Below are 22156 nucleotides of genomic sequence, written 5' to 3'. Positions count from 1 at the left end.
GCTTATTTCTCTAGTATAAAAGAGAAAGACACCGATTTTGGGGATCCCAAGAGTATTCAAAGTAGGAAAAAGAAGCTGTACCCATTTATACTTTTAAACACTTGTGTGTAAAGCCAGTCTCTCAGTGCTCTTGTTACTAGACTAACAGAGAAGATGAACTTGTGCTTGAGAACACTCACCTACAGCCACAGTACACAGCAGCACCAGACAGGTCTAAACAATTCACACACACACGTATTTAATAGTGACGACGCTTTTCCAGGTACCTAATAGAACATGGCAGACTCCAGCTTACCTGTAGCTTGTTTGCTTTCTCGGCCAGCTCTACCCTGAGCCTGTCACCTTCTGACACCTTGGCGTGGAGCTCCTGGACCTGGGCATCCAGTTTCTTCCTCTTGTGCTCTGACTCAGCCTTGACCTGCTGCAGCACCTTCACCTCACATGCCAGCTCCTTGTTGTCCGTCTCCAGGCCCTGCTTGTTCTTTTCCAAATTGGCTTTGAACTAGGAGAGGGGAGGAAGAACTCCTTAGTGTTTGTCTTACAACACTCCATAAAAATCACTGCGTGTGTCTGCAGCCTTCTGTGAGGCACACAGTGAGCCTACAATCACCATGTGCTGGAGGGATGCATGAAAACACCCAATGTCCTGAGTAGCCAGGGTTCTGGATGGGGAGCACCTTGCGTGTTGTTGGGCCGCTTAACTATGGACTGTGAGGGACTCGTCGTACTGTGTAATTTTTCTTGTCCTTACAGGACAGAGGGAATAAACTATGTGCATTCCCTAACAAGTTGTCAGTGGAAACGTTTTCCCAAACTTACCAGCCTGGGTTTGGAACAGGGCTGGGTCTCTCCGAGCATGGCTGAGGTTGGAGACGACTCTACCCAGGGCTCTGCGGCCACAGGACCTGGCTTTAATCTGCCTTCCCACTCACGAGCTGGGTGACCCTAGCTTATGCTACTGAGTCTCAGTTTCCTTATTCTCTAAATGACAGTGACAGGTTACCTTACAGTGACTCTCAGCAGAGACTGGCCCTCACTTGACCGCTAACACTGCTAAAACCATCGCCCTGAACAGTGGAGGGTGATCTGTAACTAAGTAGAAAAGAGAGAGGAGGCAGGAAGGAAGGCAAGGAGGCCTGTGGGGAAGAGTGAGGATGGCCGCCCATCCTGGAGGAGGGCATGAGACTCAGAGGAGAGCACAGCGGGAGGAATGAAAGCAACCCAAGTGTGGAAGGCAGAGGAAGGGGCTAGCCGTGCTACGGTGGCTACTGGCCTGAGCTGAGAGGCACAGCGGCGCTCTGCAGAGGCTGGCGCTAGCCAGTGTGACCAGATGCAACAGCAGAATAGGTCTGTCTGGGGGATGGGATTTTCACTGGGACACAAAACGAAATGGGGTTCTCACCCTTTTAGCCTGTTCCAGTTGCTCGGAAAGCTCCTCCAGCGCCGTGGCGTGCCTCTGTCTCATGTCCTGGATCTGAGCTTCGTGGTTCTTCGTTTCATCCTCAAGAGCCTTTTTCAGCTCCGCTACTTCCTGCTCACGTTTTGTGCTAGGGACACATTTTAAAGTATGAAGATCAGAAATGGCTAACTGGTTAAATTAAAAAGTATGTACTCACTGTTTGAGCTTAGTGTAAACCTTATGGCAAGTCCTTGACAAACACCAGTCATGCTGTTTCTAGTATGTGGGCATGTTCATTACCATGGCATTGGAAATCCTTCTAGAAACAGTGCAACTTGCCCTCCATACTGACTTAGAGCCATTATTCACTGTGAGATGCATAAGGGTCAAGTACTTTGTTGTGGTCTGGCCTCACTTGTATGTAGGTCAGGAACCATAAACACGTGAAGCCAAGTTGCCTGCCTCAGTCTAGCCAACTCTCTGAAGTAAATAAACCCCAAGAGACTTGCAGCAGCTAAGGTTATGAAGGTGGACCAGGACCTTGTGCCACACCATAAGCAAGCCTCTTTCTTACCATCTTTGTGAAGCAGCTCCAGGGAACTAATGTCTCTTTCGGCTGCAGCTGGTGAGGGGCAGGACCAGCTCTTCTACCTGCTGAAGGTGGGGGATAGGGCATCTCTCTCCCTCCCGCGCTGCTGCATGACAGATGAGTAGTGGGGCCAGCTTGCCCACGCTCATGCCCTCAGGGCTGGCTCACCCGGTCAATGTTTTTTAGATAAGCCAGTTTTTAAATGTATCAACCTGAGCACCACGATGAAGTGCATGGCTTAAAGCCTGAAACCAGGAGTTGCAATACAGCTGTGGCAGAGCTCTTGCCTGTTATGTGGAGACCCTTGAACTACCCACCTTCTCTGCTCACTGAAACCAGTACGGTGAACCCACTCCTGCTAAGACCTACATTAATTAGCATGTCTTGATTGTCGTTAGTCCCACAATCACAATGAAGGGCATCTCTGGAAGACGGTATGTTTGCTTTCAGATGTATAACCCATGTCAGCTGACTCTCACTGACCACCAGTGGAACAGCTGAGACCAGAGGGCAGAGGTCATTGCTAAGAAAGGACTGCCCGCTCTGGTTAAATGTAGTCTAAACAGAAGTTACCGAAGTCCAATTCAGCACAAGCCCTTAGATACTTGGTCAGTGCTTCATCAAGATCCCTTCAACATACCCGGTGGCCAGGGCCCTGCTTATCAGACTCCCAGGAAACCCAGCTACCAGTCCATCATCTCAGTTTGATCCAAACTGGTCTCTACTTGAATCCAGAAGTCACAGAACTCTAGCTCTTGTCTCTCCCCCAGACCCAACAACGCCACTCCATGTAGATTTCCAGCATGGTAGAGAATCCCATATGACCACAATTCACAGCCGAGGAAAAACCAGCAGATGAGGCATGGGTAGAGAGCACTCTGTCAGGCCTCAGTGAGGATATAGCACACATCCGGCTGCAGGAGAGCCTAGGTTGTGCCAGGTGTACACCACCACTGAGCACATGCTGGTTTTGGTAAATGCGAACACATCATTTCAAGTTTTTTAACATAGAATTTCTCTCTAGCCCAGGCTAGCCTAAACTTGTGGTACCCCTCCTGTCTCAGTCAGCCAGGTATGTGGAATTACATGTGTAACTAACCATACCCAGTAAAGTTTTATCTTCTCAAGAGATGAATAGGAGAAATGATCAGAGTTGTGGTCAAAAGCCCATCTAAGGGCCAGAAACCTGACTCTGGGGTTAGGAGTGAATACTCTTCTTGTGGATGTCCTGAGTTCGGTTCCCAGCACCTCCACCATGTGGCTCACAACTGCCTGTAAATTCAGTTCTGGGGGAATCTGAGCTTCTGGCTCTCTAGGCATCTGCACATCGGCACACATGGGCACATACCTCACCCCCCACCCTCATTAAAAGATAAAAATAAAAAAGGTCTTTTGAGAGTGGATACCTCTGCAAATTTAGACTTTTATAAAGCAGAACCTTTAAAAGCAAGCCAGAACTTAAAATGCTACTGTGCATTCATGGCCCAAATCCTGGGTGATATGTTGGGCTGGCTGCTAGTGTCTTTACAGAGTGCTCCCGAAGCCCCCATCTGACCTTGGTCTCACTGTTCTCCATGGCCACCCTGCTATCTAGACACTGTGATCTGTCATTCTCCCCAGGCCTGGGTCCTGGTCAACGAGCAGATTCAGATGTCTCATTCTGACCCTCCTGGGAAGGGGGAGAACACTGGTTTTCAGCACACTAATCGCCCCTTCTGGGTGCTCAGTACCATTCCTATTTCTCCTGATTCCTGTATTCAAAAACAACCCCTCAACTCCTCAATTCCACTTTATCCAGTATTGCAGCCTCACACCGGGGCAATGGTGGCTTTTCCACCACCCACATCCCGGAGCCACCGGCAGGTGTGTATAGGTGTGCACACTTGTATAACAAGCTGAATCACTAGCCTAGGCAGTGTGGGTTCCCTTCTGCCTGGATTCAAGGTTCCTGGAAGAAGCAGTAGCAAGTAAGAGGCCAAGATAGCAAGGTGGACCATGTCCCAATGGCCTTACAGATGACATCTACATGTCAGTGGCCCTGCATAATCTGAGTTGTATCTCAAGAGAATCAAGATTCACTAGACTTAGTATAGGCTAAATGAAGAATATTTAGAGAGATTACACTTACACAAGAGGCAGGTGGCTGCCAGAGGTTCCAGCTCCAAGGATCCTCCCAGGCTGTTCCCTGTGACTGGGCCAGCAGCAAGAGGGAGCTCTGGAGTCTGTGACCCCAGATCTAGTCCTACATGCTCATGTATGCACCTGTGGCCATGCCCCGATGGGCGTGGTCGGCACCATAGGTAGGGAGTAAGATCCCTCACTACAGAGCTGTGACTTTTTTCCCCCCTTGATTTTTCAAGACAGGGTTTCTTTGTGACTTTTTTGCTGTCCTGAAACTCGCTCTGTAGACCAGGCTGGCCTTGAACTCACAGAGATTCACCTGCCTCTGCCTCCCAAGTGCTGGGGTTAGAGGAATGTGCCACCACCGCCCAGCTGACTTGTGACTTTCGATGGGCTGATAACTATAGGTTCCTACCTGTGAACTTTCTCGGGCTGTGTCTACCTATGCATGTGGGTATAGCCCCTGCCTGGCTCCTGGGGGAGAAGACACTGTCTCGGACATACCCATGCTTGAGGCCTGTTCTCACTCTTTTTTCTTTAGTGTTGGGGATTGAACCCAGGGCCTTTGCTTGCTCAGCAAGCACTCTTCCTGTGAGCTGCCTCTTCAGGCCTTTCATCTGTTTGTACTCTCTTCTTCTCATCTGCCTGCAGGTGCCAGGCCATTCCATCGCCTCTTTCTTCTGTGTTTGTCCCACCTTTCCCTTTGGTCCCATCTCTTGTCCCCTATAAATCTCTTTGCAACCTTTCTGAGTATGGCTACCCCACCCTTCTGATCTCAGCTTCTAACCATATCTCACATCCCTCAACCTGTTGTTTGGTTGATCACTAACCACAGCCGCTTCATCACCAATATTCCCTGGCATCTTTCCAAGGGAAGCAGGCTATTGGAATGGCATCTTAAAGGAAAACGCAGCCCGGCACCCCTCACACTCACCGTAGTTCCTGCTGAGCTGCCGTGGTGTCCAGAGTGTCCTCCAGCTCTGTCTTCAGGGCTTCCAGTTCCTCACTCAAGTCCCGTTTTTGCTTCTCAGCCTTGTTCCGAGAAGCCTTTTCGGATTCAAAGTCCTCTTGGAGCTCAGCGATTTGGGCCTGCAGCTCCCGTACGACTTTAAGTGCATTATTTTTATGCAGTGTTTCATCATCTCCCCTGTCAAAAGATCCAGGGACAAAGGTACTCAGGCGGTATGCGGATGGGCCGTGTCTCCTCCCTGACCACCAGTGCTAGTGACAATACCCCCAAACTAGCAGTGGGGGTCCAAGTGAGAGCTCTGTTTCTCTACTTTAAAATGCCCTCTGAAACAAGATATTATGGTCACAACACTGCCGGAGGGGGGTGTCCCACCAGCCGGAGCATCGCAGCTTCAGTTACGGCTTTTTTTGGCACATCTTCAGACTTAAAAGCATGGTTTAGGTGTTGGCAAGGCTCTCTGATGGGCAACAGGACTCTATTCTAGAATCTCCCAAGGAAGAAGCCCGCTTCCAGGTCAGAGAGTATCTGGCTGGACTCACAGTGAAAAGGACTAGAAACATTTGTAACAAGATGTTCTTCCTTCTCTTTCTTTCAAATTTGAGACATGGTCTCACTGAACCCAGGATAACTATGAACTTTTGATCCTCCTGCCTCTACCTCCTGGGATTACAAGCATGCACCTTTCCACTCAGTCTTATGTAGTGCTGGGCTTTGTGCATGGCAGGCAAGTAAGTACACAGCTGAGTTACATCTCCAGCCCCATTACAAGTTATTCTTAATTATAAGACCATGTAGCCAAATAGTTAACTCTTTAAAAATGAGATACTAGATAGAAATAAATATTTGAAATGGTTTCAATATTCCAAATGGCTTTGGACTAAACAGCAGATCATGGAATAAGAGAGAAAATACCATTTCCTCCAAAGTTCCAAAACACTGAAACTAATCTTTAACGTACAGACAAGAAAACATATCCTGTGGTAAAGGAGCGTGCTCTCTGGTGTGACCCTCCCAGAATTGAGATGTGACAATTATTTGTGAGTCCAAATACTGACAGTGGCTTATGAGACCTTGCTGTCCTGATACAAATTATGTACTGCTGGGTTTTTCATGAACTTATGTCATAACTGACATTAAAGAAACCGCATCTTGTTCTCTGGGGCTCTCCGATGCTCACAGATATGGGCCAACATGCAGGAGAGCAGGTCTATCCATGCAGCTGTCCCCCAGAGTGTGTCCCCCCAGAGTGTGCTTGTACTGCAGACCTGGCCAGTGCTCCCTGAAGCTCCTCTTCCTTCTTGGCCAGCTGGACTTTGAGCTCGTCCACCTGTGCCTGGAGCTCAGCGATCTGGTCCTGCAGGTCAGTTGTTTCACCATCCAGTTTCCGTTTGGCTTTTTCCAGTTCCTGTCGAGTTTTCTCCTCCTTCTTCAAGCGTTCTGCAAGGCAAGACAGAGCAGCCCTTCACCATACTACAGAACACAGACAGTGAGTGGATGTGGCCACTGTCTTGATAACTCCGAGTCAAGTGCTGGGTTATCTGAGACCCGCCAAGACTGGCTGGAGGTGAGATGAGTGAGTATGTGGGTAGAATTTTAAAGAGAATTTGGGTCGTGTCTAAAGATGTCCCATTTTGGGGAAGTGAGTCTACTCTGTTAAGAGCCAAGATGACCTGGGACCTTCTCACACTGTCACTGCACTCAGATATGGAAAGGGAGCTAACAGGGAAGGCCTGAGCAGAAAGCACTCACTAGCTGCTGAACCAAGGACAGGTTTATCTGCCCTTCATGGCTTCTGTCCTTTCTTTCGCAGCCATGTCAATCCTGACATCACTTCTTCCAGAGATGCTGATGCTGCTACTTTCTGAGGTTTCATCTGTGTCCCACCAGACCCTGCCACTGGCCAATCCACACCCTTGTGAGGTGTCACCTGGGCACTTCCATGCAGTGTTTGGATCAAATGCCCAGAGTACCCATTGCCATAGGGTTAAATCCCAGCCCAGCCAAGTCCATGAAGGAAAACCGGCCTGATTTTATTCCATCGGACACTGAGTGACATGACCAGTGAGATCTATGTTAACACTGAAGTCCTTGGCACAAGCAGTTACCATGGCCACTACCTGAGACTGTCCTGACCCAGCACAACCCCAGCACTCTGGAGTCCCTGTCCTGAGCATCTCCACTGACACGAACCTTCTAAGTCTGAGATCATCACTTCTTGCTTGTTCCTAACTTTAGCCAAGTTTTTTGCCTTTTCTTCCTCTTCAGCCAGCTGAGAAGAACACTCGGCAATGCGATCTTCCATGAGTTTCTTTTCCTAAGTAGAAAAACAATTGATTTCAGAAAAGACACGCACAGTTACACCCCGAGATTGGGATTTCTCTGAACAGACAATTTTCTCTGATGTGAGGAAAAGTGGGTAACTGGGCCCTGCTGCTCCAGTGGGCTGTATCCTCCAGGGTACCCAGGCACTCTCCTGGTGGCTGCTTGGTCTTTGCCTTGTGCTCACAGCCTGAGTCCCAGGTGAGTTACAAGTGGCATAGATGGAACCGATTAGAAAAGGTTGTAAGAACACTTGTCTGTCTTCAGAACTCCAGACAGGAAGAGTCTTACAGAGAAAGTAAATGCAACTAAAATTCTGCAGAACTTTCCCGCCCTTCCTTTTCTGTTTGAAGTCACATTTGGGTAAGTGTGCCAAGCTCTCTTCTGGATTCTAACAGGGGCGCCCTATGGAAATGGTCTTACTTTGATAAACTTGGAATTCTGGTCCTCGAGAAGCAGAACCTCTTCTTCCATCTTCTTGATTTTGGCCTCTGCTGTCACCTTCTCCAGCTGTAGCTTCTGCCGGGCCCCCTCCTCCTCATCCAATTGTTCTTCTAGGTCCTGGTGAAGAAAAGCCTACGTCAGTTTTCCGAGTTCTTCCGCCAGATTCACCCACACAGGAAGAGCACACAGGAGAAACAACCACTCCTGTTGTATGTTCAATGGGATTTCAAAGGACAAAGCACATACTTGTGCCTTAACAAGTACAAGCTGGGTCAGTCCTTAGGAAACCGACATGGCAAGCTCTGCAAACATGTTTTCAAATACAACCACAGAAAACTGTCAGGGAGATTTGGTATCGGCAATGGCTGTAACTCCAGCACTCAGGAGGTTGAGGCAAGGGAGATTCTGAGTTGTGGGCCAGCCTGGGTGAAGTAAACCAAGCTAAACACATACAGCGCTGTTTGTAATACCAGGAAAACTGTGAAATGGCTCGAGCAATTAAGCTTTGGTACATCTGTGAGATGGTGTAACATACAGTAATTAAAAATCTCATTGTATGGGTTGGAGAGATGGCTCAGAGGTTCAGAGCACTGACTGCTCTTCCAGAGGTCCTGAGTTCAATTCCCAGCAACCACATGGTGGCTCACAACCATCTACAATGAGATCTGCTGCCCTCTTCTGGTGTGCAAATATACATGGAAGCAGAATGTTGTATGCATAATAAATAAAATCTTTAAAAAAAAAAATCTCATTGTACGATAATCATCAGCAACACAGGAACTATAAACTATGAGACAGCACCGTACCAAACACACACTCGTCTAGCTTAAGTGAGTGAACTCTTAAGCGCTTCCTCATTTTACTCTAACATGTTTATCTTTATTTACATCCTATACTATTATATATGATAATAACCGTGTATGAACGGACATGGTTGTACATATTAACCCAAGAATAACCTTGCTTGCTTAAAAGGTTTTACTTATGGTTAATTTCAGAATTAATCTTGTGAGGTGTAACAATGACCTCTCTTAGAAAAGCTCCAAGCACATTTCCAAGGGCACAACACAGCACAGTGAGCCCCTGTGACACCTGAAATGTGACAGGAGTCCGCTCATGGCCCGTCGTCTCCTTCATGGGGCCTCCACCTTCTTCTTTTGGTATATTCTAAAGCAAATCCCAAGCATGCTATTTCATCTGAAAAGCCTTCAGGCTACATCTCTAAAAAAAAATAAAGGCTCTTTAACAAAGCATCAGAATCTGTATAAATCTCACAAGCTGTGAGTGACAGGCATGTTCAGCCTCCTCTGATCTCTAGGTTGCTCTATCTTCTCTCCCCTCCCCTCTCCAGGCTATCAGCCCCTGGCTGCCTATTGCCTGGCTTTTGTTAACTACTTTCCTGCACCACAAACTCACAAGGTGGCAAAACCAGGCAACACAGCAATATGTCCAGTATAGTTTCAATGGATAAACAAATCTATATACTGTTTCAAATAATTCAAGAAGAGTGTTGGGAGTAGGAGTAATGGGCAGAGGGCCTGCCTTTAAGTGATTTTGTATGTTCTAGGTTTTCTATGATAATCATATTAATGTTGAAACCAAGAAACTCATCTTCAAAACAAATACAGTCCTAGTTAAAAAGGTGATCAGAAATCACCCAAAGTCTCAGAGGCAGAAGAAAACAAAACAAAAACAAACAATGAAAGGGGTTCAAAATGGGGTTCTTAGGACCATGTAGTCAATTTGGAATCTCTGACATGTTACAATAAAAAACAAAAAACAAATCAGAAACAACAACAAAAACCCGATACCTCATAATTTCATAATGCCATGAATAATTTTAGATTGTACTTGAAAGAATTTCCAGGTCACAAAAAGAGAAACTAAATTAAAACATGATGCAGAAGCCTGTGTTTATTTAGGAGAACATGAACCTTACGTCATAAAAATACAAAGCAGGAAGCTAACTGCTTGTACAAGGATATTTGTGTTTTAAATGAAGAAACAGGAGCCTATAGGTAAAGAAATGCAAGCATTTCTTACGAAGTGGTTAAAATTAGTGCAAAAAACCAAAACAGCAGGGAAAGGGCCAGTAAGACGGATCAGTGGGTAAGGTACCTGCTACCAAACCTGATGGCTCTGGGACCCACAAGGTAGAGGGGAAGGCTCAGCTTCTCCAAGTTGTCCCCTGACCTCTGTAGCATCACACACACACACACACACACACACACAACACACACACACACACACACACACACACACACACACACACACAGAGAGAGAGAGAGAGAGAGAGAGAGAGAGAGAGAGAGAGAGAGAGAGAGAGAGAGAGAGAGAAATGCTCCTTAGGAACAGGCACTGGGAGCTCAGTCCCCAGAACCCATGGAAAGGGGGAAGGAAAGAGTTGACTCCACAAAGTCACCCCCAATCTCCACACAAGCAGCAGGGCACTTGTACACTGGTCTCGAGCTAAGTTTTTTAAAAATGCTAAGGTATATGTAGTTTTTATTGGACACACTTTCTGTAACTCTATTAACAGATCATGAATACCAATGGAAATAAGCACACTTTATCTCACACCTGTATAGGATTGCTATGGTCTGACAATACCCTGTTTGTGAATAATTCATTTATCTCTTACATAAAATCTTAGATTAACATTGCTAAGGAGCCTATACTTTGTACAACTTTTGTGGTACTCCACTAACATAGAATATTTGAAAACTGTCTTGAAGAATGGACATGCCTGGCTGATTCAGTGCAATGTTTAGTCCTTTTGACAAACATCTGGTTGTCTGTGCATTGTAAAGATGAGCTATGCAGTAAGAATGTTAGGGGAGAAATATTCCTGTACAAGTTTGATGCTGGCTCATGAAACTGTGGTGACAGGTGTTGACACCAGAGACTGAAGGGCATGTGATTAGGTGCAGTGGTGGTGGCAGCAAGGAAAAAGGGAGATGTCTATGTGCTAGGGCACAGACGGGAAACCCTCTGTGTGGGTATTCTAGTCTACGTGACTAGAGCTTATGGTTCAAGGCACCATGCATTCTGCACATCTGCATTCTTGTTTATGAACCAAGCCTGTTAGGAGATGGCCATGTCATCACTGGAGTGAGTGTAAGAACGACATTGATACCATGAAGCAGCACCTTAGCCCTAAGCCATGCTCCAGACCCTGGGTGGCTTCTGACTTTTGTGTCTCCACACTATAAGATGCCACATTAGAACACAGAATTCCTACTTAGTAAACCCATGTTCTCAGTAGCCACCGGAATCCACATGTTCACCAGACCCAAAATACAGTGCTAAGAGCTGTGACAGGCACCTGGATGTGTGCTTGCATCTTTTTCTTCTCATTCTGGAGGATCTGGTTCCTCTCTTCTTCCTCTTCCACCCTGGATTCCAGGTCATGGAGAATCTCCTCTAGCTCCTGCTTTTTGGCAGCCAGCCTTGCTCTCATTTCTTCTGCTTCAGCAAAGAGCTCTGTCTCAGCCTGAAGTTGTTCTGCAAGGATATTCTTCTCTTCCAGCAGCTGAAAGCACAACACAGGGTCCAGTGCCATGGCTCACCCAGGGCACTCACACCAGAGATCCACCACCATTTCAGCAGTTGGTGCCCACTGCCTCAGACACAGCAAGTTAAGAATATGAGACACAGAGGCAGGACCTGTGAGTTCCAGGATAGCCTGGACTACACAGAAAGTTCTAGGACAGCCAAGGCTACATAGAGACCCTGCCTCAAAACAAACAAACAAGAAAGCAAGCAAATATCTGTCAGAACTTTGAATTATGTCTCTGTGTGTGTATGTATAAAATAAACTACATGAAAATACTTTTGGTTGTTTCTGTTGCCCTAATTTATCTTGAATAATAAAGACCAAGTTCTTACCATTTTAAGAAGTATAGTTTGTCCATTAAGTTAGGATAGGACAGATAAATAGGAGAGGGGATTATTAAAGTGTTACAAAGGTTCCAGTTGTGGTGGCTCATGACTGTAATCCCAGCACTTAGGAGGCTGGAGTAAGAGGTTGCCATGAGGAGGCTAGCCTGGGCTACAAAGTGAGACTGAAAACAAAACCAAACACTAAAAACAAAACAACAACAAAGTTCTTGGGAACTACTAGTAGCTGCCATTTATCAAGTGAATATTCTGGACCTTCTACACTGATACTGATGCTGTCATTCAGAAACACACCTCAGCTTTTTGCAGAGGGGCACTCAGAGCCTGCAGAGAGGCACTACCTCAAGCTCTGTTGCTAGAGAAGCAAGAGTGGGGCCCTGGCTCAGCCATGCTGCCCTTCACTTTCTCTTTCCTTCACAAGCAGACACAGAAAACAGCAATGGGAGCCCCATCTCACACAGGGTTAGACAGGGGCTTCACAGCCAGCATGATCCACTGTGTGTTCAAAGAAAGAGACAGGAAGGTGCAGTGGATTTTAACTAATATAAATCTAAAACATAAGACCCAGTGCAGGTGTTAACTCTACAGTGAAAACATGTACACTTTGAAAATGAGTGAAATCCCCTAATACAATGATGCGTGGGTGTGGCTATTTATAATTAATGTGTGAGCTGCTATCTATGGACAGACAACCCACACAAAGTCAGGACACTGTGAGTGCAGGAGTGTGCACACACCTGCTGGTGCTTCCTCTCCATTTCCTCAAGCTCCCCTTCCACCTTCGTCTGCTTCTCTTTCACCTTCAACAGCTCCTCATCTTTGGCCTGGAGTTCTTCCTCCTGGCGGGTCACTTGGAGGAGAGGCTTCACCTGTGACAAGTTGAACAGTTCATCACTACAGCTCTGCTGCACTTCTGATTGTCTAAGTCTGCCATGAGGAAGACCTCAGCCCAGCCCACCTTCGTGAAGACACGCCACCACTGCCAGTGCCGCAGCTTCAGGTACGCCGCACAGTTCCGCTGCAAGACCTTTAAGGCACTTAGCTGTTGCTGCTTCTTGGCAAAGGCCCTGAAGGACAGTAGGGAAAGCACACATTCATAGGTGCTCATGGGAAGGCCCTCTTAAGGCAGATGTCCCTCAGGGATGGCTTCCCCAGGACCTCGGCTAAAGCAGAGCTCCACCCCTTTTGTTTCTCTTGTTGGCCCTGTGTTTCCCTGGTAACTGCATGTTGTTTAGGACATGCATCTGTTCACCCAGATGCTGCTCCCATGGGATGCACCTTCCACAAGGGCAGAGCCTGTCAGTCTCATGCTGTCTTGTATCATAGGTACAAACACAGTGCCCAGCCCAAGGATATGCTTCAGAGGCGCTGGATTCACGAGCCCACTTACTTTCTGGCTAAGTAGCCTCTGCATACAGCTTGGAAAAAGATAATGATATCGGTGATTTTTAAATCTCTCTCTTCTTCTAAGTGCGCCAAAACTCCAGCTCGGAAAAAGATCTTGCTCTGTCCAATTCTATACAGGTTTGGGTCCAGTTCTAAAGCCCGGATCTAAAAGAGAAGGATCCTGCTTATTCTTGCTATAGGAAAGCCATAATTAATAATAAGAAGAAAAATAAAGAATCCAGGCACAGTGGCACATGCCTTTAATACCAGCACTTGGGAGACAGAGGCAGGGCACAACAGGGCTATTCAATAGAGACCCCATCTCAAAGACAAACAACAAAAAAGCAATCTTACCATCCGCTCACAGGCCTGTTTGCCATCCATGAATCCTTTAGGAATAGCATTGGGAGTTAGGATCTCATATCTGGAGAAAGAAAAAGGTGAAACAATGACAGGCAGCCCACAGATTTAGAGCAGAGCAAGAGATGGGCAGGTGACAACCCCAGGCCTTTGCAGGTCCAGTTCCTACTTATAAGTGGAGTAAAAACAAGGTTAATTCTCAGATCAAAGTGTAGGCTTAGAGGTCTGGCAGGGAAGAATCAAAGTTGGTACTGAAAACCTTGCATTTTTCTTCATTTCCCACAAAATGTCCACATCTTTAAGATGAGAGGATCTGGCTCTTTGTACTTTCAACCAGTCAGTGTGTAAGCATTTATCAGATAATAGAAAAAGCTTCGAGAGCAATGACCACGAGCTTCTATGCAGAACCCCAGAAGACAACAGGGTGACATTCAGCAGTGACTTATGGTCACTGAGTTCTGTGCTTAGAATGTAGCACTGTAAAGTCACACCCCAGCTAAAAAAAAAAAAAAAAAAAAAAACCAAAAAACTCTGCAGCAGGAAGGCAGTCTTTATAACTCAGTACCCAGATGACACTTATGTCTTCTTTTCCCAGCAATAGCTTCTTGAGTTGATTCTTCTGGGATAGGAGGGTGGGGGGAGAGAGATGCCAACCTTTCTTTGGCCTGGAAGCCCCTAATTATTTTGTGGATCAACAATGGGCATATCTTGAAATCTTATTTCCAGAAGAAAAAGGAAAAAAAAAGCAACCGAGTTAACAACTTTAGAAAATTGCTTCCCAAAGCATGTCTGTATCAATTGCTACTGCATACCAGTCTCTTCCCTTTAGTATATGCACAGATTCATTTACCGAAGAAAGATGGAACCATTCCAAAATACTTTCAGAATCATTACTGGAGTACTTTAAACTTCTTTTTATTTTATTTGTATTTTAACATACACTACTCAACTATCCTTAAAATACCTGCTATATTAAAATACATATTAAAATTTCAAGTAGACGAATCTGAATGAATGTTAAACTTGTAGCTGTTTGGTTCATCTCCTGGCTAATTTCCAGCTTCTAAAGATGGAGTATGTCTCAGCACTCAGCAGTGGCCTTTCTGTACTGTAGGACAATCAGGAGCTTCCCTTTGCAGGGAACATAGGAAAACCTTCCTCCTCGTATTGGCATTTTCATTCTTACTATGGAAGCTTGGACACAGACAAAATAGGTAAAAGTTAGGGATACCTCTGTCTGAATTCTTGGAAAACTATCCGGTTGGGGAAGCCCTGGCGGCAGATCCTGATCCCTTCCAGGACACCGTTACAGCGAAGCTGATCTAGCACGAGGTGTGGGTCCAGTTTTCCGGCCTAAGCAAGCAAACAACAGTTTTCTAGTTTAATCTCAGTAGCCAGGCCCCAGTCAACTCACAAGAGCATGCGCTCTCCCTCACACATACCCGTTTCTCATGATTTGGAATGATGCAGCGAACGAAGTTGGGGTTGGTGTTTCGGAGAGTTGCCATCAGTTTGGTGAGAGACTCTTTGTAGAGCTGCCCCACGGTACGGAACATGCCCTTCTTGGTTTTATATGCAGAGCCAAAAGCTGTCTCAGTCATACCAGTGACTTGATCCAGACCTACAATGCGGTCCACTGGGGAGGGGAGAGAAGACAGCTGTGACAGGAGTGTGATGACTGGGGGGAAGGAAAGACAGTGATAGTTCAGCAGCACAAGCTTTGTGAACAGATGGTGAGAGGTGCCGTCTAGGAAAGGCAGGCAGCACATTCAGACACTGCACAAGCCGAGGTGCTAACAGCCACACACTGATATGGCGGGATTTTGCAGTGCCTCTATAGGCCCCACCTGCCACATTGGGGGCAGGTGCCTTCCACTGCGCTAGGCTCAGGAACCCTCTGTCTGCTAAGGTCCTGCCTGTGAGACTGCCATTACTCGGCAAATGGAAGGATCTCTGGCTGGCATTATTGATACACAGACTGATGCTGGGAGAAGTCTCACAAGAAGAAATGGCTCATCAAATACTCATAAAGGTAAGTGGCTGTATAGATCTATTCAGTGGATATGCTCAGGGTTTGGGGACCTGAGTTATCGTGAGCCAGCACATCTTCAGTAGGAAGGCCCTCTGAACCTGAGAAACAAATGCAGGAAGATTACCTCGCTTTGGTTTTGAGCAATGTGTGAGCCTCAGCTGTCTCCTCAAATGCAAGTAACACAAAACCACAAATCAGGAAGGACTCTTCTGAAAACCACTGACTGAACCTCCTCAGACATTCCCACATCACTAAAGCAAATGCTGTTTTTACATATCTACCACGACAGACCCTTCTAATGAAGAGACTGTAAAAGAGTACTGGCCATTAGCATATCCGCTGCACACGAAGCCATGTGCTTCCTTGACACATTTTATGAGAAATTAGAACATGAATTGACCTGTCATTAATAATATTCTCTTCAACTATGACAGCCACCCTATTTCTTTGTGTGGACCCGCCCCTGGGTAGAGGTTCTATGTGCAAGATCTCAGTTGATTCTTGACTTCCAGTCCAGTGAGGATTTAAAAAGGAGGAGGAGCTCCTGGTGGTCCAGGGGTAAAGTACCCTTGAGGCAGGCCTGGAATGGAAGCTGGAGGATGGATAAGGAAGAACTGTGTGGTTCCAGGCCCATGCATGCAAACTGCCCCCTCCATAGCCACCGACTTCAAAGCCAGTATCAAAGTGACTCTGCGCTTGTGCCCTGTAGTGAGTCCACCTACCATCTACCACCGAGGACTTGCCCATCTCTGTGTCTTCAGCCTTGCTCCCTTTCACCTGCAGTGGAACCTAGCACCAACCACCCCTTCCTGTCCCATACAAGCCTCCATCAATTTTGTGTTAGTCCACTTCTCTTTCTGTATCACCAGTCCAGCTCCTTTCCAGAGTTCACTGTCACCTTCCTCCACTGCCTTCCCAGTGTTTGGTCAGCTGGGAAGTGAGCTTCTGGCCCACTCTTCCCATCCCACCAGTATTGCCCAGGCAGTGACCCACTTGTTGCTAAGGCAATGGATGCTGCCCTGTGCATTTTTCTCGACCCTGGATGTTTACCTGCTGACCCTCACAGCAGACTCCTGGCTTTAATGACCCTCCTACTCTCACACCCAGCTTCTCCACCCCCACCCCCAGCTCTTTCAGTCTTGTGATCCAAGATGACTTCTCTTTCACTTATCCTGTCCATCTTGGCACTCTAGGGACCTAAACTCATGTGAAATTCTCTAAGATGTGGCAAGAAATGAGCATAGACGTTAGCTCTCTTCTTGTCTCTAGCCATGCTCTCAGCCAAGTGATTTCATTTATGACTTTAAACTACATATGCCTGGCTACCTAGCACCCAGTCACCAGAAAAATTCATGCATTTTTCTCTCATCTGGACATCACAAAAGTAACTCTGTCTTCTACAAACTCTTGTGAAGTGTCTTTCATGTCTGCTTTTACAGTACTGTATCTGGTCTCATACAGCATTGTAACATCTGTTACTAACATTCTTAATTCATGTGTTAGTGAAAGAACAAAATATATTTAAATCACAAAGTGGGGAATGCAGTGAAAGAAAACACAAAATGCAGAGAGAGAAATGTGGTTAAGGGATCTCTCTGGGCATCGCCAGTTAGTACGCGAAGACCAAGGATGAGGAGTGGGCCAACAGGAGCTGGGTGGGAAGGGAGAGCCAAGGAGACACTCAACAGGGGCATCATGAAGAAGGGTTAGGCTCCTGGGATGATGGCAGTTGGAATGAGTGATATCACAGAGGAGATGGCTGGGAAGAGGCAAGGCATATTCTGATGGCAGGATACTTTGCTTGTGTGATTAATTCAATATGAAAAGAAGACAAGGACAGCTCCTAGAATTCTGGCTTGAGCAACTGAGTGTCTGGCTGGTGGGTGAGATCATGGGAAAGATGGGAGACAAGTGGGTTTGTGGCTGGATAGAAAGGACCTAAACCCTGTAAGTGATACATGCCTGTAGCCACTGAAGAGGAGAGACACTGAGGACAGGCTGAACGCTGCAGCATGCTACTAAGGGGAGGGTGGAACAACAAAGGCAAACTGGGAATTGCCAACAACTGTTAAAGTTTTAGACCTGGTAAGCTGCTCCAGGGAGAACAGACAAGATGAGGGCCTGGGACCACTCTGTAAGCTGGACAAGGGATGAAGAGGACAATGGCCAGAAGGAAGGGGACAAGAGGAATAATATTGATCCATCCTCTACTACCAACTGTCCCAGTGTGAGTGAACACTGCTCACTCCAAGTAAAAGCTGGGAGTCACTGAGGCCTCTTGCACCAACTGCTCCCTCAGTCTCTGTTCCTGCCTGGTCACTGCCATTCCTGCTGGCTGGGATTCTGCAACTCTGCGGCTCTTTCCCTGGCCTCCCGTCCCACTTACCTTCTGCTCCTGGCTGATATACCCTTCCTTCCATTTACCCTCTATCCCAGTGTAATGATGAAACTGGAATTTCCCCCAGTATGTCACACAGGGTACAAACAGAAGTATAACTTGAGTCAGAGTCAGAGACACCTGCCACCCATGAGCTGTGTGATTCGGTGGTAGGTGCCAACCCCAACAAATCACAGTTCCCTCCTCTGAAATAGAGCCAAGGAGATATGCGGCATGCTGAGGTGGTATCTGAACCATGCTTCAGTGCTTATTGCTGGCATTCTCTGGCCACTTTCCCACACAGGCCTGCATTCCAGCCAGCCAGACTGTTGCAACCTCCAAGGTACCAGGACTTGTTTATCCTTTCTTTTTGCCCTCCCCCCACTGGTCACATGGTCAACTCCCCAACACTGGTAAGTCTCCATTCCTTAACTTCCTCTCCACAGTGCTCCCAAGGCACAGCAGGCTAGCCCCTCCTCTATCCTTTGACTCTCAGAGAAGGTTCCTAAGAAAACAGCCCACACTGTTCTCTGCATCTTCTCTGCTTGACTCAGCTTTCCAGGGAGGACATTTCCCAGCATCTCACATCTTAGGGGCTTAGAGCTGTCCCCATGGTCACTCTGACCTCTGACAGCTAGCCAGGATGACTGTTACTGCCGTCCTGAACACCCAATGCTGGCCAGAGCATGGCACAGGAATCTAGTAGCTATTTAATAAACAGCTGCTGGTGGAAAACAAAGAGTACCAAAAGAACAAATTATCACTGCCACAAAAGAGAGATGGTGCCATGTTTACTTTCCAAGGATCCAATTACATCAGCGCTGCGGTAGGCTAGTGTGTGTGTGTGGGGTGTCTGTAAACCCTGCATACCACAGGGTCTAGTGTACAATGCCAACAATCAAAAGCACCGTCACCATCAGCCCAATTTCAAATTTAATAGCTTTGGATTACTCTCTAAAGTCATTCAGGTTTACCAAAAATTAATGCTTTAGACTTTCAAGTTGTTTTGATTTTTTAAATTTACCATTGAAAACTCAGGGTTGGATTCCACCACTGAAACTGTTTCGTGGATAACGGAGAAACACGTTAGAAAAGTCATGAAATGACCTGGAACATACCACTAAATGATGATTTCATTAAAAAGCACCACGATTTTAGAAGGGTCTTTTCTTATGCAAATGATGAGAACAGAAGCAGAGAGAGGCAGAAAATTAAGATTCAGAAACAAGAGCCAGCAGCAGCGAGCTGCAGCAAGCAGTGCCATGCCTCTGCCAAGCCTAGCTAGGGCTGGCGGTGAGCACTTGGAGCCATTATGGGGTTCTCTAGAAGGTGCAAACAACTGCAAGTGTTTGCCCTACACTTTATTATCCTATAAAACTTAAACAGTCAGAAATTAGATGAGTTTTATATTGATAATTATAAAATGGAATTTGTCGTTTATCTACCATAAAACTGCCAACACCAATTTTTATAAAGGGTGATGTTGTCTAGGGCCAGGATTCTTAACTGGCCCTTCCTGTGGAGGAGGGCAGCCTCAGAGGTGAGGAGGAACAAGATGTTTTCAGTGCCTTTTTTATTAGTGCTTACTGAGCTTTTTGAACTATTTGAAATTTATTGCAGCTAATGTAAGTCAGAAGAGTGGGGAAATCTATTCTCTGTCCATTTTAATAGGCGGCAGGGATGGTTAAGCATATGGACTACATTCTCCTGGCAAAGACCTCCAGCAGGTGTGAGGCAAGCCTCAGGTTCCCTGTGGTGTTTTCAGCAACTGAATACTTAACCGCTGTGAGTTCCCAGAGACAGCATCAAATAACACATCTTTATGATATCTACACAGCAATTAGATTTACAACCAGTACATAATTGGTGCTTAGAGTCAATCTATTAGAATAATGTTAGTAGAGGTAGAAATTTTTAGGAAAATTCCAGGAAGAGTGTAGATGAGATCATGTGACTTAAGGATACTACACTCTTAGTGGTGAACTGAACTGGTATGCCTCTCCCTTCCCTTCCCACACCCTTTGGAAGCCTTTCTTCTCACACAGGGTGACTGACTGTTCATCTGCCCCTTCCTGTCAGGGCGATGCTAGGATTTATGCTGACACTGGTGGTCCAGCTTGACTGCCTATCTATCAGCTAGCCCTGGGGACACTATGAGTTAATGTGGATTTGACTAAAAACAAAATAGTCAGTTACTACTTTTCATAATTAAAGCAGCTGCAGCTGCAGCCATAGCAACATGCACATTGCTGAACATCAACAGCTAGGGCATGCTGCGTGATGGTGGGGCATGCCTTTCATCCCAGCACTCGGGAGGCAGAGGCAGGGGGATGTCTGTGAGTTCAAGGCCAGCCTGGTCCTCAGAGAGTTCCAGGAAACAAACCAACAAACAAAAAAGCTAGGGTACTTCCTACACTCTTGACAACACTAAGAGCCCATTGTCTTTGTCAGCTGTCAGTCATCCCAGATGCAGTGCTTAAATGACATTTTTCCTTGAGCTCTCAACTGCGGATAAAACTCAAGATAAAAAACAGTATTAAGGACTATGTGCAACAACAACAAAACCCAGTCACTGAAAACGATGTTAATTTAACTAAGCAAACAGACTTGGGACAGACCCAGACCCCTAACGCCAGCATGATACTTAGAACAGGTACTGTGGTCACCGGATGAATCTGCACATTCAGTGGTGAACACTGCTTTGTCATTCCTGTTGCTTTCACCGATGGCTTCTTAAAAAGCGTTTTGAGAGATCTCACTGTGTACCTCAGGCTGGCCTCGTGTTTCTTCTGCTGTAGCCTACCCAGTGCTGGACTACAGTCTATCAGGCTCTTTTCACACCTTACTGGACAGGGACAGGGACAGGGATGGGGCGAGACCGCTTTTGGAGTTAGAAGATCTTCATGGTCAGTCAGGTTTTAAACACTCCCCTAAATTGAGGCAAGTCTATCTCTCAGCCCAGGTAAGAGCTGCTACTGTATCTCAACACTGCGTCTCTGCAAGATGGAAGGTGGAAGAGAGTCTGCCAGCAAGTAACATGCTTCACGGCACGTCCCACATTCTGTGTTACTTTTTTTTTCTCTCCTGGTACCTTTTCTGGTTTGTTGGTTGCAATCTAGCACATGTGGGGCTCAAAGCTTAAGTGGTACTGTATGTGAAGGACTTGCCAGGACAGTTCAGTGCCAGGATGGATGGGTTCTGAGAAGAGAGTTTGACACCTTTGCCACTTTAGTTCAGTGGAGGAGCTCAACCAAAAGCCACTTCACAACACAGGAGAGACAGAGCTGGGGACAGTCTTTAGTGCTATGGTAGAAATGTGATGAGCTAGCTGCTTGTTTACTGAAATGAAGTCATCAAAGAGGGGCTCTGAACTGGATCTTGCACCCAACAGATCAAGTCTCACAGGGGCAGGGTTAGGCCAAGCTACACGTGGAGACTGGTGTGTGGGGCTGCAACTCACTCAGGGACTTCCTCCATCTTTTCATGGACTGTTTCCCAAGACCAGATGCTGGGGAAATGAGAGGACCCAACAACAGGCCCTGACTCTTTCAGAGACCTCTGGAGAAGACACTTTGCTTCTGAGCCTTCCTCGACAGTTACTGCTAATTTCTGAGGTTCTGAGACTGGGTCTAACTACAGCCCATGCTGACCTCACACTAGTGATCCTTCCGCCTCATCCTTTCCCAGAATGCCAACCTTTGACAGAGCACAGGTCATAAGATGCTACAAATCTGAAAAACTGCTTTAGCTTGCTTTCTCTCTCACCTTTCTCAGCATCTTCCAGGCTCCCCAGGGCCAAAGACAACTGGGCTAAAGGTTTCTGTTTGCAGAATTCTGAGGAGTTCTCACTGTGGGCTGCGCTGTCTGTCATATCCTAGTCTTTGCTCCCACTCCATGCTCACAGTTGGCTTCCTTCACAGTATGCCAGCTTCTACTGAGGGCAAGGATTAAAATAGCACAGCCCTGCCTGTAACATTTTAAAAAGTAACTTCTGAGAGGGCTTTAGACTTTAGCATTCTCATGTTCCAAATTCATACACTTTATAAGATGAAACTGACTTTACCTTCCTATATTGCTATTTTACAATTTCATTAAAAACTGGAAGACTAGTAAGTTTCACATTATTCTGGGCTTTTGGGACTCTCTAGTGACTTCTAGGATATATCTGAAAATAGGGCGACGGATACAGAGTACAGAATCTAAACATTTGGAGCTTAATTTTAAGAGCAAAGTATAAATTCTAAGAACATTCCACTGGG

The 22156-nt window shown here is 46.4% G+C and overlaps 1 protein-coding gene across 2 annotated transcripts in view; it reads right to left on the bottom strand.

Annotated features, from left to right (window-relative positions):
* The window catches only part of Myh10 (myosin heavy chain 10), a 127863-nt gene that overhangs the window by 18755 nt on the left and 86952 nt on the right, over positions 1–22156 (bottom strand). For both annotated transcript variants that reach the window (XM_027427091.2, XM_027427092.2), the window contains exons 16-28: positions 14931–15124; positions 14720–14841; positions 13483–13552; positions 13133–13293; positions 12701–12809; positions 12480–12611; positions 11168–11374; positions 7822–7959; positions 7270–7393; positions 6345–6516; positions 5044–5256; positions 1403–1547; positions 296–502 (exon numbers count right to left, since the gene is read on the bottom strand). In XM_027427091.2, coding sequence (XP_027282892.1) covers positions 296–502; positions 1403–1547; positions 5044–5256; positions 6345–6516; positions 7270–7393; positions 7822–7959; positions 11168–11374; positions 12480–12611; positions 12701–12809; positions 13133–13293; positions 13483–13552; positions 14720–14841; positions 14931–15124 — 1994 coding nt within the window. The remainder of the gene's footprint in view (positions 1–295; positions 503–1402; positions 1548–5043; positions 5257–6344; positions 6517–7269; positions 7394–7821; positions 7960–11167; positions 11375–12479; positions 12612–12700; positions 12810–13132; positions 13294–13482; positions 13553–14719; positions 14842–14930; positions 15125–22156) is intronic.

The sequence above is a fragment of the Cricetulus griseus genome, chromosome 7, assembly GCF_003668045.3.
Source record: "Cricetulus griseus strain 17A/GY chromosome 7, alternate assembly CriGri-PICRH-1.0, whole genome shotgun sequence".
NCBI lineage: Eukaryota > Metazoa > Chordata > Mammalia > Rodentia > Cricetidae > Cricetulus > Cricetulus griseus.
Note: the sequence above shows the minus strand (reverse complement) of the source record. Positions and strands in the feature narration are given on the sequence as shown.